Genomic DNA, 18,323 nt, shown 5'->3' with positions numbered 1-18,323 from the left:
ATTTCATAATTTATCTTTGACCTAGGAAACTACCCAATTCATCTGTACAATAGCGGTACATACGATACATTTAATATAACGTATACACAGCACTTGTAATTAGTGTTTTACTTAGCACGCAAAGTTAATACCTACAGTTTATAAATTACTAGTATTACTAACTATCGCCCGCAAGTTCGCGGAGCCTACAGTAATCAAGGCAAGTACACTAAGGGTTGTACTACGCTTTGCTGTGCTTTTATCCTTTTCTGTCACTCAGAACCGTCATTTGCCAGAGTGGGACGAAAAGCGGGAGTGCAACAGTAACTGCTCTCCAACCGCTACGTCGTTACTATTCTAAAGACCTAAAAACGTGTATTCATTTTATAATGATCGCGTGTGCGTAACAAACAGAATCACTTTCACGTTTAATATATTAGTATGGATTAGTGATAAATCGCTATCTGCAGCATAATATTCGGCAGTTCCAAGCCACTAAGCTTGTTCTTAATGCTATCAAAACAGGTTTGTTTTATTCATAACGTGCTTCAACTAAAATTTACGTCGCAATAAACTTGATTGATCGAAAATGTTGTGAAATAATGGTTACTGCATTTTACTTGCGGTTTATTTGAAGGTACGTGAATAGTACGCCGTTCCTTGCAAGATTGGAATATAGAAAAAAAATGTGTCAAGCTGTATGATATACTCGTATGAAAAACTTGTTGTAGCCCGCGATTTCGTCCGCTTAGCTATTCATTTCCAATTTTGCAGGTCACACCTAAACAGTGCCGGCCCTAGCAAAATATTTAGGTGGTGCGAGACCTCACAGTGGCACCCCTCAGCCCCATAAAATACAAAATTTTTCGAATAGTTTACTGCCACCGAAATTTACCTAATTAAATCTTTTAAAAATGTTGTTGGCCGCAATCTAACCCGATGAAGTTAGTTTGCGGCCAGGGTGAACCAGTCTTAGTTGATTTTTTGATTTTTCGGCGCCCGGTGCCTAAACCTAATAAGAGATACATTATGGATTTGTTCTTACACATAGATAATACATTGTTTTAAGTTTACGCGGTTATTGGTGCTAATTCCTGTAAATACCATCTAATTTTATTTTTTTTAAGTTATATCTGTCATTTTCTTATCCGCTGAAAAGGAAAGGGACGGATAATTGACAAGCATAAAATTTATGGAACACACGTCAATTTTAAGCACAAATCTAAACCAACCGTCTAAAAATTTTACATCCGTCAATAACCCGACACAGTTAAGTAGACAGCACGTCAAACGGATTGCATACCAGCGACGTACCTTTTGATTCGCCCGGGTTATTCATTCATTTACTCATTCTTCCTAAAATTAAGAGCTGTGAATCATCCGTCCCTTTCCTTTTTGACGGATACGAAAATGACGGATATAACCTAAAATAAAATTAGGCGGTGTCTGCAGGAATCGGGGCCATTATCATAATTAAAACACATAATAACGGGTTCTTACCGCGTTTACAGTAGGGATATGAGACTCCCGATATTTCGACACTGTTGCAAGTGCCATGATCACGGGATGACATCCCAGTCATCCCACTTATCCCTACTTTAAACGCGGTAAGAACCCAATACAAATATATGTTATTGCACAAAAGCAACACAGACTTATTTATTTTGTGGCGACAATATATTGTAGTCACCTGCCACTTCATAAAAAGTGCAAGTTTCTGTTTATTCTGTCGTGTATCTACAACGAAATTTACTAATCACAGTAACTGCAACTTGTTTTCTAATGGCGTGCAGTGATTCGCAGAATTTTCTATCGTCTGTATCTACATAAATCTATCTATATTCTGCGAGCCCGCTCTAGTTACCAGACGATTAATGTCGACCTATTGACCCACCTTTTTTCCCTGCGTAACATCCAAAACTAATTGCATAATAACAGTTTAGGTCGATATCTTTTCGTTCGATTCGTTCTTGTTATTTGTCTTTACATACATACATACATAAACTCACGCCCGTAATCCCTAATGGGGTGGGCAGAGCCATAAGTAATCAAAGACTACTTGCAGCCACTGCACTGTTATTTGACTTTTATTTCATATAATAATTATAGATAGATAAAATACTTTATTGAGCACAATGGACACAAAACCATTAACGATGAACATAGTTATCATAAACCTAAAGTCAGTTTGTGAGCAATACTGTTTTGGCTGGGACACAATAGGCTAGTTTTCAACTAGTCAAATCAGTTACTTTTTACTAAACGTCAAAACACGACATTACTAAGGAAATTGTATAAAAAGCACACTGGGAAGTCATAGAGAAACGTGATAAAATGTCGGACTTATTATTAAATTTTTCTTGATTCATCATCATCATCATCATCAGCCGTACGACGCCCACTGCTGGGTATAGGCCTCCCCCAAGGATCTCCACGACGATCGGTCCCGCGCTGCCCGCATCCAACGGCTTCCCGCGACCTTCACCAGATCGTCGGTCCACCTTGTAGCGGGCCTACCCACTGAGCTTCGTCCGTCGTCGTCGTCGTCGTTTCTTGATTAAATTTCTTAAATAAGTTAAATAGAAAAAAGAAAATGTTTTTCGTTAGTTCTAGATTTGTCTTTATTTAGTGATTAGAATTTCGTAATTTATCTTGAACCTAGTACATACAAGACTTAATTCGACAATAGCGGAACCGACCAACGTTACATGCTGCAGTATTGAAAAGTTCGTAGATTAGTCTTGAAATAATTTATAACCAATAGTAGAAATTCTACAGACATAGAGAACATAATTAAAACACATAATAACGTATTAAATTATGTGTTTTAATTATGATAATAACCGCGTAAACTTAAAACATAGAGAATATAAGAAAAAACTAGCCTATTTCTCATTGGCGTTGGGAGAGACCACGGAATTTCACATCCCACGATACTGATCACTGAAAATTTAAGTGCTAATTTTTCCACTCTTTCGTTACGCCTTTTTCGTTGGTTGCGTATTATATTTATTATAATTATCATTTTGACGTGTCACCGTGGGGAAGGGATTCGCCAATATGCATTGAATGTTTACGCAGATTTCATAGCGTGTATTTATGTCACTAGAGCCTCTCCTTTCTTACACTGCGTTTTACCTTCTGCGCAGGCAATAAACCATCGTCGCCCTCCATCAAGCAAGATGGTCCATTCCGCCAGAAAAGTATACATCTATTTTTTTTTTCAGCGAGTTCCGGCGTGACATTCCAAATAGGCGGTGACAAGGAAGACAAACCAAGACAACAAGATGACGAGGAGCCGGTAAGTTTGCTCCTAAGATAAGATAAACTTATAGCTGATATCATTGTTTCTACACAATTTACATGAATTTACAGCATGCCCTATCTCCGTTTGGTTCCGCGCCTGATATAATAACGATGTTTTTAATAAATTGCGTTTGAAAACCGCGTCGGTGCTTATTGACAGCCAAAAAAACTGTTCCACTAATGAATGACGTGTTCGTCATCAGGATACAGAAGATACAGATAGCGAGCGGAAAAAGATACAGTTAAACATATAGCTAGGGTAAAGAAGATAGTATAACTGCTGGGACATTACAGGCTTATCATCCGATTGTCCGACTAGCACGTTATGCTGTTAGTTCAAGTAACTTACGTTGTGACAAGAACCATATGTCAGGAGCTTTGGTGGCTCAATTTAACACCACTCAGCCCATGTGATAGAAGAAGACTGCTTATTTGACCCGAACTGTCCAAAACAAGTCGCGGTTGAATCTCAAAATCGAGCGCTTTAGTAATCAATATATCTTCCTATATAATTTATGTGATATCATAGTTTCTACACAATTTACATGCGTTTACAGCGTGCCGTGTCTTCGTTTGAAGGCTTTAATTAAACCTAATTTAGGTTTGTTTCTGAATGTAATTCAAGGTTGATTCGGTCAGAAACATTCCGCTGTCGCTATCAATCTCCTTTTGTTTGTGGAGAAACAAAATATTGTGATGTCAAATGGGCGTATGCCGTTTATGTTACATGTACCTTGTATAATTCTTGAATTATAACAGAACAACGGGCTCCGTGGTCCCGTGGTTGAGCGTTGGGCTCACGATCCGGAGATCTCCGGTTCGATTCCCGATGGGGACATATCACAAAAATTACTTTGTGGTCCCTAGTTTGGTTAGGACATTACAGGCTGATCACCTGATTGTCCGAAAGTAAGATGATCCGTGCTTCGGAAGGCACGTTAAGCCGTTGGTCCCGGTTACTACTTACTGATGTAAGTAAATAGTCATTACATAAGGCCTTTGGCGGATCAATAGTAACCCCGGCACCAGGGTTGATGGCGTTGGTACACCACCTCACAACCCACACGATAACAGAACAGCATCACGCCTGTATCCCGGAAGGGATAGGCAGAGGTGTATAGTATTACATCCACTCCTCGCCAGCTATGTTTAAGTCTCACATCTTTATGTGCAGAAGAATTACGTGTGTTCTATATTTAGTGTAAGTAAGTGTCTAGTGACATGCTGGGAACTGAAAGAGTTCTAAAGGAATTCTACATGGATGATCTAATGACGGGTTGCAAATCTGTAAGAAATACACACTACAAGTAAATTGCGGTTGTATTATTTTTGGGATCAGCTTGTTCACACATCTTAAGTTATATGCTACAAAGCAAGTTTCATAAGTTAGTCATTCAAAATTTCGAAATTAATTAAAACATTTCAGGCTGCGTTCACTAAAACCAATATGGATGGCGTTGAACAGCTTTAACGTGATAATTGCCTATTTTCTCATCACTCGGGTACATAATTATTCCAAAATACAATGTAATGGCAGAAGCATAAAAAATAATTGTTGTTTCATATTTGGATCACATTATGTACTGAATTACGTTGCTACCTATATTGCTTCTCTTTATATTGATCAGAATAATCATGGGTGGAAGATGTAATTGTGCCTGTAATTGTACCCCTGTCTGACTCCTGCGGCCGACCGGTGCAACGCACGACCACACTCACATACACACACCTATTGATTAACTGATGACCCATATCTATTTGTTCGTATTATTTTATGATATTTTTATGTTTATGGTAAATCGTATTAATGTGTATTTATTGTAATTGTTATAATTTTGTAATATTTTGTAATACTAAATAATTATATGTAAGTAAGTTTAAGTAGTATGTATCTATGTACATATATACCGCGATGTCCGTGGCCTCACTCGGCAGGGCCCGCAGAATACCAGGGTCGTGGCTCACGCTGCGCTGATTCCGGACTCCACCACAGATGATCGGGCCGTCAGTGCGTTGCATTTAGAATACTTAGTTTTATTATTATTGTTTTTATGATTTTGGTTTGTTTTTCTTTTTGTTTTGGATATTTTTTTTTGTCTGTGTACTTATTGAATTCCGTGTGGTTTCTATCCTGTGTTAAATGTAATGTACCTCTCTGTCTGTGTCTGTGGTGTCCGGAAGTAATAAATCTTTCTTTCTTTCTTTCAAAAACAAAGATAAAAGAGGCTATTCAAATCTACAATAGCATCCCTAACTATATTAAAAAGGAAGAGAAGAGAAGTTCTCCTGTTTCGAAAAACTACTAAAAAAGTATTTGTTAAATAAAGCCTTTTATAAGATAGAAGAGCTATTTAATGATTGTAATAAGTTAAATAAATAATATAATTTTATTGTTATCTATATATATATAATAAAGCTTAGTTACTGATAATTACTTAAAAATAATAATAGTATAAGTAGGTAGTATATATTATATAATTTCTAAATTCTAAACTAAGTTTAGTGTAGTTTAGTAAAGTATTATTGATTGATTGATTGATTGATTGGTTTAGTTATATAAAAATAGTTTATATTTTTTTAGTTTTAAGTTATTGTTGGAATACTTTTGCGGTGCCCTTACAGGGTGTCACATGCTTGTACATTATTTACTTTAAGAACTGTAAGCCACCATGTGACATGCAACAAATAAATAAATAAATGCATATGTCTGTTATCCATGAAATTAGAAGCTTAAACGGAGAAAAATATGTACAGCGCCATCTATATTGTTTTTGAGGAACGTAGACTGGAAAAAACCTTTTATAGAAATCCTTTTTTTACGACACTGCTGTTATTCTTTTTTGGCTTTAATGGCGCCTCACAATCATTTTGTTTACGTTTTACAAGTACACTCTTTAACGTATATGACCGATTAATTTACTTGTATCTTTACAATAAGACCCCGAGTTCATTATACGACTGAACAAACATTTTTAAGTCAGGTCTTGAACGAGTAGGTTTGTTTTGGATTTATAATGAAAATAATTGGTCTCCAGATGTCAATTCATTTAAAACAACATTAATTACCTACAGCCTAACCAATAAACATTAAACAAGCGATGAACGTGTGCATTTTAAGTATATGATATTTGAGAGCCAAGCAAACTTCAATCGAAATATTTGATGATTGAATTCAATTTTGCTTGAATGTCAAACAGTTGTATCGTTCAAAACTTGTTAGTTTTTTTTTATTACAAAACACAGATGTACATTAGTGTCGAATTCCACCGAAAAATTTATACTTTTTCGAATAAGTACACAAAACTGCAGAGACGCAAGGCCATTCTCCATTTATTATTATTATTTATTTATTAGTTGCGCTGTATGACGAGAAAAACAATATAAAAACTAATACAACAAAAACAATTAATGAAAAAAGAAACAAAAAGAAATTTAAGACTATGAACATGAGAAACACTAAAAAAAATACAATTTCAAAATTAAAAGGTAAACTATTACACAAAAAATAAAAATAATGACAAAACCCTACATACTCGTATAAGCCCCACTCAAAAAGCCATCATCATTGTTTCCTAAACGATTTACCGCAGTGATACTTATTTTTTTTATTGCATCGCTTTTGTAACGATATAAGCATCACTATCCTACTCAATTCGACTATACTTAATAAACAAAAAATATATCGGACACCGGAATATACCGAACTTTCACCAATGAGTAATTAATTTATCTTAAGCGCAGTTTTCACTAGCATAGTTGGCTCGACCATTATAGACGGTGATACGGCTCACTACCTACCACGTTGGTCTAACAGAAAGCTCGATGAGGTGTGGATACTTAGTTCACCTTGCAATGGAAGTACCTCTGACTACTCCAATTGGAATATAGTCGTGAGCTTATGTATTTAGTAACGAAGATTTAAAATAATTTTTTCTACTCCTCTACTTTAATCTGGCATTTAAATAACCAAAAAGTCTAATATAAGTACATACATAATTAAACTCTTTGAAAAATTGTACGCTCTATGGCCTATAAAAGCATTGTTTACAAAGTGTAACTGTACTATAATGTCGCCAAAAAAGCATTGTTGTTGTTTTTTTTTTTTTGACCTGGAAACTGGCACCTTTACTTTGTTTGGTGCCATAGATATACTATAAAAAAAAAGTATACATTTGCCGCCATTTTCCCGCGCGTTGGAAAATAAATTGGAAAATTTTTGTGTTTCGTTTAAAATTACGTCGTCGTAGAAAAAGTATTGTATGCAACGTTGTATAACTAGGTCAAAAAATGCTCGTGGCGTCTCTTATTGCGATGTTCGCCAAGGCTCACATCGCAACTCACGCCACTCGCATTTTTTGACCCTTCTTATACAACTGTTGCATAAAATACTATTAATTTAAAATAATAATTCAAAAGATAATAAATAAAAATTAATAATAATAATTTTATTTTTTATTTCAATATTGTTCTTTATCCACATGTATCAGGGTTGGATATGCGTTTGGCAATGTCATACCGCGACGCCGGCGCACCACTTGGCGTTCTCGCCAGATGGCGTCCTCTTCGCTACGTCGGGCATCAACGACCGGCTCGTCAAGATCTGGTACCAGAATAAAGGTAAATATCATTATTCAGTAGCATACATACCTGCATAAATAGCTGGACACGGCCTCCGTGGTCCATCAGCCTCCGTGGTCTAGTGGTTAGAGCGTTAGGCTCACGATCTGGAGGTCCAGGTTCGATTCCCGATGGGGACATTGTCGAAATCACTTTGTGAGACTGTCCTTTGTTTGGTAAGGACTTTTCAGGCTTGAATCACCTGATTGTCCGAAAAAGTAAGATCATTCTGTGCAAAAACACCTCCACCAACCCGCAGTGGAGCAGCGTGGTGGAGTATGCTCCATAGGTTATTATAAAGTTAGTGATTATTTAGAAGATATGAATGCATGGGATTAACTGTCTGAGAACTGATATTAGGCAGCTAAATTACTCAATTGTATACCAATATTTTATGTTTATTTTTATTTTTTTTAAAGAACGTCTAGGGCTCTGTGCCGAGGTTTTTCTTGCAGCTTCTTTTCCCCGGCTATACAGGTTGTGAGAAGCTGCAGTAGTTTTAGACGCTGACTATGACTATGTTACCTACTGAATAAAGATATTTTTGAATTTGAATTTGAATATTATCTAAAAGGCAATTTCAAAGCATCCGTTTTCATAAAAGTGGTAAAATGTTACCATTTACACGTTCATTACGCTCTTAGTACGATATTGGGCAATTATTAAATACACGTAAGCGATTTATCGGTTCTGCGTCCGCGGAGGCCCGTCTTGCTCTATGGTTGTGTGTAGAGGTTTAAATGCCAAAAATAAAGGTAATAAACCCGCAAGGCCAGACTTAGGGACATTCGATTTTTACTGCTGTTTTATTTCCGTTACCGTTTTCGTTCTTTGCGTATCTGTGATGTAGTATACAGACTCATAATTCCTAATAGAGTGGGCAGAGAAAGAAACAGGGGGAGGGGGGGGGGGGTTAAAATGGCCACGTCGAAGTAATTCATCTAAGAAAGCAATATTGCTCTTTGACATTTGTTTGCATTGCGCACTTACTTTTATATGCGCAAATGTCAAATTGCAATATTGCTTTCTTAGATGAATTGCTTCGATGTCAGCCAGTTTTAATACGTTGGCCTAAGATGGATATAATGAACTGTATGGTGACAGGTGGTCAGCCAATCACCCATAACCTCGTCTGGATTTTAAAGGAACATTAAATTTTACTAGTATACTACATAATTTTAGAAAAGAAATAATCCCACTGTTGGTTTTAAACACTTGCTTAGGCAGATAAGCAGCTAATTATGTTCTATATATTTATTCGTACACATTCCAGCATAGAAACATAGCGTCACGCCTGTATAAAGTCATGACTTGATATTTCATGTACCCACTTTAGAACCCTGTCGCACTATCATGTTTGACATTTAATGAGACTTACTCATACTCATTTATTCATAAAATAAAAAGGTTAAATTAAATTACGCTGTTGTTAGGCTTAAGGTTTAATTTGTCAAAAAAGTTAATGTGACATGGTATCAAAGTGTATACATATTACTACTCGTGACCGTACATTCATTTGTCGCCGTCGTTTTTTTTTTTATTAATACAAGCTCGCGTTTGAGTACAATCTCACCTAATGGTAAGTGACGATGTGGTGTAGGATAGATCACGCTTACCTAGTAAATGCCTATGTTTTTAAAGTCCAGCATAAAAGCAATGAAATAAACGGTCAATTATACCTATCCTCATTTTCAGTGCTAGTACAGGCGCACGGAGAACATTCGCCCCCTGAGCTGAACTACACTTTCATCTACGTAGCACACCCACGGGCCGTTACACACCTCTCATGGCGGAAAACCAGCAAATACATGCCCAAGTAAGCAGGTTCAAGTCGTAATATTTTTGTTATGAACAATAGCATCAGCCTCGCGCTGTTGGCTGTGTCGGCGGCGCGCACTGTGTCGCGTAGACACTCGCTACTCGCATGCTCATTGCACTCCTTGCATCAGCACCAGAGTGTGATCTGTTTCTGGGTGAGTGGACGTATGTGTATCGTGAGAGTCTGAGGTTCTGCGAAGTTTTGAATGATGTGTGAAATGTCTTGTAGTTAAGACATCTAACTTATACGTATTCTTTACAATTATCAAATCGGTGGTGTGCTCACGCGGGTGTTGACCGTTAAGATGCCTATCTTCTTACATAAGCTATCTTTGGGTTAGGTAGGCCGACCCCGTGAACATGGGATAGCGCTAGGGAGATGATGATTTTTGTATTTGTAGTAATTTATTGTAGTAAGTTAATATGCATCCGTAGAATATATCTAGGTATTAATAGATACGTTATTTCTGAGGTCAAGATGGCCAATGAACCAATCTAATCAATTACTGTTGTTATTGACATCCCTCATACAATATGTATGGGTATAATCAGGTGACTTCAATATGTGTATCTTTGTATACACGATACATGATGTCGATATAGTATATCGCTTTATGCATTCCTACAAACGCAAAGGCACGTCTCTATCCCTGACGGGCTGAACAGAGTTACAAGTAATCCGGTGAGACAACCCGCAGACATTCCAAGCAACGCAACGCTTCTATGCTTTTACGCTTTTGTATTTTTTTATTTGCTCCCGGCTCAGCAAGAAAGCATAAAGTCGGAGTTACAGTCGATAGAGTCAGTGTTGAAATGGACGGTCTTCTTAGGTTTTTGTGGCTGTATCATAGAATAAAGAAACGGTAACTCTCCGCCCCGTACCAATTCGTTTCGTGCGCTGGCTCTCTAGGTCTTACTTTAGTTTTAAAATGGCCGTAAGCCTTTAGCGGGTAAGAGGTACTGTAGGTAAGGACTGTGCCTCGCTCGCACTTACGCGTTAGGCAGCTCATATATCTCCTATTCCTTATTTAAATAGGTAACCTATCTATCGTGTAGATACCGTGACGTCATTTTACTTCCCAATTCTAACATGTGAACCATACAGAGGCAGCGTGGGCAACGTGCTAGTGACGTCATGCGTGGACAACATCTGCCGCGTGTGGGCCGAGACGCTGCTGCCGGAGGACGAGTGGGGCGGCGGCGTAGTGGCGGCGCACTCGCGGTCCCCGCCGCGCCGCCAGCGCGCCACGCACCGCCACAAGCATCGGTTCATGCAGCGGCTGAAGCATATGAAGTGAGTCACATTTGTTAGTGACGTCATGACTGTCTTCCCGGAGGACGCTCATTGTCTGCAGCGCCTGGAAGGCATACAAGCGCTTGCCGCCGAAATAACTAGGTAGTATAGCATGTTATGTTGCTGAGTACAGTGGGTAATGAAATAATTAGTTAATCTGTTTTGATTGATTGAAGATATAAGCCATCGACATGAAATTGAAAAATAAGATTATTGTACACAACAACAATGGAAGCGGTGGGTAAACGGTGTAGAGGAAGGCCAAGACGAAGTTACTTCGACCAGCAGGCCGAGCACGCTAACTGCGCGAGTACAGCGAGTAAATGTTAAAGCGCGTGATGTCAAATTTGACAGACGCGTTCCTCGTTCACGTATAGATTTGCTCGCGACTTGAATATAAAAAGTGTGTCACACAATTTCACACAAATGATGTTAAATATTATCAATTTTCTCTTATGAAATCAGGTATCTTTTTGCTTTTTATTTGTTCTTCTATAAGCAATATACAATAATAAGATATTTCCTTTGGAGTGTGACATCTTGGAAAACTTGCGGATGCCCCGCCGTGTACCAAGGACCTAATTTTATCTCGCGTCATCTCCTTGACCTCCTAGTATGCCATCTCGACATACAAGGTGGCTAAGGAACTTGCAAAAGATCAACAAATCCGTAAAAAGCATTATCAACAAGAGCCTAGTTCTTAAATTTAGAGAAACACAACAACACTTTTAAGACCAGAACGTCTACACGCGTTGTCTCGATTCTGAGTGTCCATATAACATACATACATGAAGGTCAATGACCCGTAATCTGTGTCCCTTAATGTGTTAAAACGAAAACTGCAAGTAAACGCCACCAATATTGAACGTTTGTAGGACATGTTTCCACATCAGACGGAACGCGCAGTCATCGAAGCAGCCAGGTGCGCCGATCCCGACGCTGCCTTCAACGTACAGCGCGCACGATTTTCACAACCCATACCACGCCACCTCTTACACTGGAGGTAAGTATTGTAATTATTTTCTTATCCACCGAAATGGAAAAGGACGGGAGATTAACAACTGTTAATTTTAAAATGAATGAATAACAGCGAATTATATAGGCATCTCGCTGATATGCAACCCGTTTCACGTGTGCTGTCAACTCAATTCTGTCAGGTTATTGGCCAATATCAAATTTTGGAAGGGTTTTTTAAATTTCTGCCTAAAATTTGTCCCTTTCCTTTTCGGCGGATAAGAAAACGACAGGTATAACTTCTAATTAGATGGTGTGTACTAGAATCAGCAACATTGTTCACTTATCCTCACATAGTTTTTTTTTGAAGCTGAGGGCTATGCAGGGTTATTTCATGCACTGTATCACTGACCTGTAAGATCTATTGTGATCGCCACCTTATACAGTTCAACTCTAAGCTCTATCCCATGGGTAAGGCGCTCAGACAAATTACCAAACGAACGGAGTATCAGCATCCTTGGGGCAGAATCTATACAACTTAAGAGTCCTTTAGCCCCAATGGTCATGTGGTTGTTAAGGCAGCGATGTCCAGTTAGCACTCTCACCAAGATGCGCAAGTAATTCCTACAAATCAAATATACTTTATTGCACAGAACTAAACATTCCTAGCTGTTACGTAGTTAAACACTTATGTTCACCCACAGGTCTCCATTTCCACCTAGCAGCGTCGATAAACGCAGAGACGGACATACCCCTCGTGCCGTCGCTGGCTGGCGGCGGTCGCTTCATCCTGCACTGGCTGCATAACAAGGAGATGCACTTCACCAGCCAAGCGGAGGCCATACTACACGATCTTACTAAAAAAGTGAGTCATATTCTACTTTCTATCTGGAAAATAGTACAGGTTGTTCTAACATAGTTTCTTTGCTGTGTATAGACACACACACTCCGTAGAATAGTCTACGGAGAGGAATTCATCGAACCTGAGGTCGGGGCGTCTTCTAAGAGAATTACGAGTATGTTAAAGAGATTGGACACCGAGTTGGCGAAGTTTAAGCGCTGAATGAAGGCGAACATCGACCACACCGGCGGAGTTGTTATAGGGGTCCTGAAATCTTTGCTGTCGCGAGTTAATCGGCCACTTGTGTGGCTAGAAGTAAAGGATTGTCAGAATCGTGTATTTCGTCTTTCGAGTGTTTGTGTCTTTCGAATATAATCCTGAAGTCTTAAAACTTGATTCCATCTTGTTTCTCCGATGATTCTAACCACTTTCGGATACTTACTACGACTACAGTATCCGTAATGCGGCACCTAATGCCTGATTATCTTCTTCCATCGTACTAAGTCCAGAAGATATGTAATGTAACTGTTTTATCTATGAGTAAAACAATGTTCCATATTATTTCTAGATATTAGATAAAGAAGAGAACGAGGAGGCAGGGTCTGGGTCGGACCACACCGCACATCCGGACGGAGAGAATGACGCGAGTACGTACACATTTCAACATATTTATATACTGTATTAATTCAAGAAAGTATTCAAAGAAACATCAAGTGTTCTTCTCCTAGAGAGCATCAAGACTACGTTCAGAAGGTCTTAAGACTTCAATATGCTTCCTTGTCGGGAAGAGAATACTATTGTCATTGTATCCATAGTAACGACAGTTCTGATTCTAATTCATGCAAGTCATTGCTACTCTATTGCAATGCTATACATAAAAAACAATCATCTAATATGGGCCAGAACCGACCGTAATGTATGCTTTATGTAATCAATATTTAAATAAAGCTAAATATACCATAACCATTATGAATTTATGTAGATTTGTATGTGATTTGGTTGTAGACTGATGGACATTGTAATGTTTGATTGTAGTTAATGCGACCATCAATATATAACATGAACTTGGCAAATTAACATAGAGTTCTCATTACTATACACTATACTCTTATTTCTATCGGTGAGTTATGAAGTGGATTAAACACAATAATAATAAACTACTGAACAATAAGAAAGAGATGTTGGCGTATGAATATAGCTCTGTTACTAATAATTCCGTATACTCGATGCCGTCCGCTAGTTCCCTAGCCGTTTGTTTTGCAAAATGAACTATAGTCAACACTGTTTCATGCTCCATAAAAATACCTCTTTGTTTTGTTTAGAACACAACGTTTACTCATGGCAAAAAAGCCATTTTATCAACACAACCCTCCATGTTAACTTGCCAATACAAAAGCGACGGCTAATAAGTAACCTAAGCGATAAGCTGTGAGCCTACGTAATCAATAGGTGTTGCCAGCTTCGTAACGCTTGCTTGCTCTTTCACGCTGCATTAGAACATACAGGACATAGGCGACCCAGCCACCACCTTACTAAAGCGCAGTCTGAAGATAACAGTAATAGTGACGAACAACCAGGTAAAGTATGAAAACGATTCTTATGATAGTTCTAGTTTTTGAAGAGGTATGATAAAATCATGTTAACATTAACCTGTTTTCGAACTAATTTTAACTTTAGAACAAGTGAAAGGCATTTCCTAGCTACGAATCCCTTACAGTAAATGATCGAATATTCGTCTACAAAAAATATGCGCCTTCTTTATGACCATGATTGCTGCCTATGTGATTTTACTGCAATTAAGGAGCAGACCGATCAAAGAACATGATTAGTTCTCTGCAGCAAAACACTATTTGTAATACAGAAATGTCGTTCGTGAAAAGATGCTACATACTAAAGCGTTGTTACGCTCTCTAGGTAGCGGCAACCACAGTCACCCAAGTCTATCGAACACGACGTCAATAAACTCGATAGCGACAGACGTGACGTGTACCCATCTACCAGACTCGCTCGACGCTAAGATTGAGTCTCTCCTGCGCGACTGGCATCAGAGCCCCGACCTGCTCTTCTCCATACACCCTGTCGACGGCAGCTTCCTTATATGGTGAGGGTGTTTCTATTGTCATTTACAATTTTACACAGATCAGTTGCCCAGGCATAAACCTCTCAAACATGATGGCATTAATTAAACTGCTGTGTTAACTGGTATCTGGTGTATAACGATTTATAGATATTGCTTGATTACGTTACAGACAAGTCTTGAAGGTGATAGTAAGCACAAATTGTATTCTTAATATTTGAACGGAAAAGGATCATAAGAAGCTTCAGGATTTTGTACTTTGTAGTGATTCCTTTAGAACTCCGTTCACTAGATTGGCAAACTTATCCTGGAAATTTACATCTAATCGATTCAAAAGTCGACTATAGAATCATCTGAACTTACTAAATAAAACCATAATATTTCCGTCTAGGGTGTGTGAATGGTTGGACGAGCTACAAGCGGGGGCGATCAGACAGGCTCAAGTATCATTCTCCGCGCGGATACCCTCAGCGTTCCCATTAGGGGACGCCACCACTATGTGCACGCCAGCAGCACTGTACCACGCCGCCGCGCAGCCGCTGTACGTACGACACCGGACCAAGCCCGTCATTCCAGGTGAGGGATTTATCTAGAATGTTCTAGACGACCTTACAGGGTCAGGTTTGTTTTCTGTGCGTATACCTCCAGCGGTCCTACTCTTACTTGGGGAAGCCTATTGTTCAAATGGATTTATCCAGAATGTTCTAGGTTTCTACTTTTTCTTGTAGGTCAAACATCACAGCCAGAACAAGTGACGACGCCATTGGCGAGCGTGCAAGAAGAAAAGGAGGAAACTGAGTGGCCACAGAACGAGGAGCAAGGCGTGCAACAAGATAATGGTATTAAGTTATATTTTTCAGAAATAGTCTACGGAAATATGTAGTAGTCAGTAACAGGAAAAACAGGTTCTTATTCTTAGTCCCTAACAGCAGTAGTAATGTTAGATTAGCCGTCCATACCTTATCAGACCTGCTATATGACCTGTCTAATGTCCCAGTGAATATTAATCAAAAATGATAGTATGATTGAAGTTAAGAAAACGTTAAAAAATTTAAAAACTCCCTTGCTTTTGTCGACTCCTGAGATATTTCCCTCACAAAATGGAATTACTCACTTTTACTAAGAAATCTGAGACACTTTTCTTTACCGCTGATTCTGGTATTTTCCCGTACATTGCTTTTACCACCATTTTAACACAGGTGCTCGGGAAGAGAACAATAATGAGATGCAGAGGAAAACAAGTGTAGTCACCGAGGAGTTGGGAGACAACCAGGAAGGAGATGTGCTGGACACGGCACCGGTCATCTCTATGGTTACCAACCATACCAACGGCACACTCAACTTGTGGCAGCTCACCTTTGACGACAAGTCCAAGTTTTCACAGGTATAATGAATATCTATTTTATTTATTATGAAGATTGGTTCATCACTTGAGTTGGTGAGGCGGCACAGGGTAAAAATTACAATTTGGTATGAAGCGTCCAGGGTGTTAAAGGTTACGTCGGTAAGCTGTAATGTTAAGCCTGTTTCAATAATCCTCTGTTTCTTCCTTTCAGGTTCTATCAATCGGTCACGCGTCAAGAGCGTCCGGTCATAGGTTTAGGGTAAATGATATCACATGCCATCCAGTATTACCTCTATTACTTACTACAAGTCACCACAATATTTCTGGTAAGTTAACCCTATTGGATGGCATTTTAATATGCCCTTGTATTTAAGTTTATATTCGGAACTTATTTACGGTATTTTTTTTTCTCAGCTTCGTATTTATTTCCTCTGATATCATTAGTTGTTGTTTGTTGTTGTTTGTCTTATGGCCTAGGTCACGGAATCTCAGTGTGATCATGACTATGACCATCATCCTATCACAAACCAACGATTGTTATTAGAAACATAATTCCGTTTTATTTACTGCCTTAACAATTGGTTTATTTCAAAATAAATGAGGCTGTTTTGCATCCGTATAGTATGCTTATAATAAGTAATAAGTGGCGTGTGAGTGGATCCGGAATGAAGGGAGCATTAGAGCGTTTTCGCATTACATCCGATTCGTATCCGATCCGTGTCCGATGACGGATATTCGAATATAGTACATAGAAATAGTTCTAAGGCCACTTGCCATCCGTCATTTGACGGACTAGGATCGAATAATCGGAGTAGCTCTAATATGCCAATTGGATTTCTTCATTTCTGCAGAACTGTACTTACTAACCAATCTTCAGTAAATGCCGTCGCTCTGTACGATCGATTTGCTTCGGTCCTATCAAGAGAACGCTCATTTCTGTAATTTACTACTTATCCACTAATTTAGGTGGTTATATTATAAACAGATAGTGAAAGAAACACGCAACCAGCAGACCTAGATACGGCGGCCGGAGGATTGTGTTCCGAGCTGATAATGTGGCGAGTGGAGTGTGTGGGGCCGCTTGGCAAGTCGGGTGGAGTGTCCGAGCTAGCCAGAGTCAACTCACCGCATCTATCCGCCTTCAGCAACGTTGCCTGGTTACCTACGTTACTTCCCAGGTGCGTATAATAATAATAATATAGTTATAAAGTCGTAGTATGTTCTGAAATAATAATGAAGTGACTGTATACATGTTATGTACAAAAGCTGTGCGTGCCCATCTGTAATCGGTATAAGCACTATGTCAAGTCATTCGATATTAAAGATTATTTAATGTGCTTATATTGTTCATGTGCCTTTAAATAAAATAAGCTGGGTAAAGCGACTGAACTATCGCGCGTTAAATCGTATTTCTTTTTAGTAATCACGTTTACGATAACATCGTTGTCTACCGACAACATTACAAAATAAGGTTAGGTTAAGTTAAAGCTTCTTGTTTTGAGCTAATTACTATGGATTAGGTCTGTGAGCACATACAGTATCATTATACGAACATATCCGTTTCGAAGATCCCCTCCAGCAGCAAAAAGCTTCCCGCTATTCCTTTAGAAAAGATATTACAATCGCGTTTTTGTTGACAGCACTACGTTGGGAAATCTATCAAACTCACCGTCTGCGTGCTTCGTAGCGAGTGATGGTGAAAGCCTGCGGGTGTTCCAAGCTGTGATAGACGCAAGAACTCTGTTGGCAGAGATTGCCACATCGGAGAGACGACATAACGATGTAATGGTAAGGCTCATCAGATTTTTTCACTTCTTACTCGCTTCTTTTTTCTATATTAAGTAGACTTAAATCTTGTTCAAGTCGTCGGTTTTAACTGATATGGTTTGAAATGTTCCACGAGGATTTCGTATCGTTTGTTCCAATAATTTGTATATGATTGTTCTTGGTTATTGCTTTTTTGAACGTAAGAAATAGTGTTTCTTTACCCAGTGCAAATGGACTCGTATCAATTTCTGAACCTCCAGTGTTTTACTACTAAAATCAATTCGTTACAAGTTATTCTTATACAAGTTTTTAAATTATTTTTCAT

The 18,323-nt window shown here is 38.7% G+C and overlaps 1 protein-coding gene across 3 annotated transcripts in view; it reads left to right on the top strand.

The window, feature by feature from the left end:
• LOC126370514 (dmX-like protein 2) overlaps positions 1 to 18,323 on the top strand; it is a 62,199-nt gene that overhangs the window by 7,746 nt on the left and 36,130 nt on the right. For all 3 annotated transcript variants that reach the window (XM_050015377.1, XM_050015378.1, XM_050015376.1), the window contains exons 4-17: positions 3,207 to 3,280; positions 7,773 to 7,902; positions 9,598 to 9,718; positions 10,826 to 11,014; positions 11,890 to 12,017; positions 12,673 to 12,833; positions 13,378 to 13,456; positions 14,724 to 14,910; positions 15,278 to 15,462; positions 15,615 to 15,725; positions 16,086 to 16,270; positions 16,443 to 16,557; positions 17,217 to 17,409; positions 17,872 to 18,019. In XM_050015377.1, the coding sequence (XP_049871334.1) occupies positions 3,207 to 3,280; positions 7,773 to 7,902; positions 9,598 to 9,718; positions 10,826 to 11,014; positions 11,890 to 12,017; positions 12,673 to 12,833; positions 13,378 to 13,456; positions 14,724 to 14,910; positions 15,278 to 15,462; positions 15,615 to 15,725; positions 16,086 to 16,270; positions 16,443 to 16,557; positions 17,217 to 17,409; positions 17,872 to 18,019 (2,006 nt within the window). The remainder of the gene's footprint in view (positions 1 to 3,206; positions 3,281 to 7,772; positions 7,903 to 9,597; positions 9,719 to 10,825; positions 11,015 to 11,889; positions 12,018 to 12,672; positions 12,834 to 13,377; positions 13,457 to 14,723; positions 14,911 to 15,277; positions 15,463 to 15,614; positions 15,726 to 16,085; positions 16,271 to 16,442; positions 16,558 to 17,216; positions 17,410 to 17,871; positions 18,020 to 18,323) is intronic.

This window comes from Pectinophora gossypiella, chromosome 11, assembly GCF_024362695.1.
Source record: "Pectinophora gossypiella chromosome 11, ilPecGoss1.1, whole genome shotgun sequence".
In the NCBI taxonomy this organism is placed as follows: Eukaryota; Metazoa; Arthropoda; class Insecta; order Lepidoptera; family Gelechiidae; genus Pectinophora; species Pectinophora gossypiella.
Note: the sequence above shows the minus strand (reverse complement) of the source record. Positions and strands in the feature narration are given on the sequence as shown.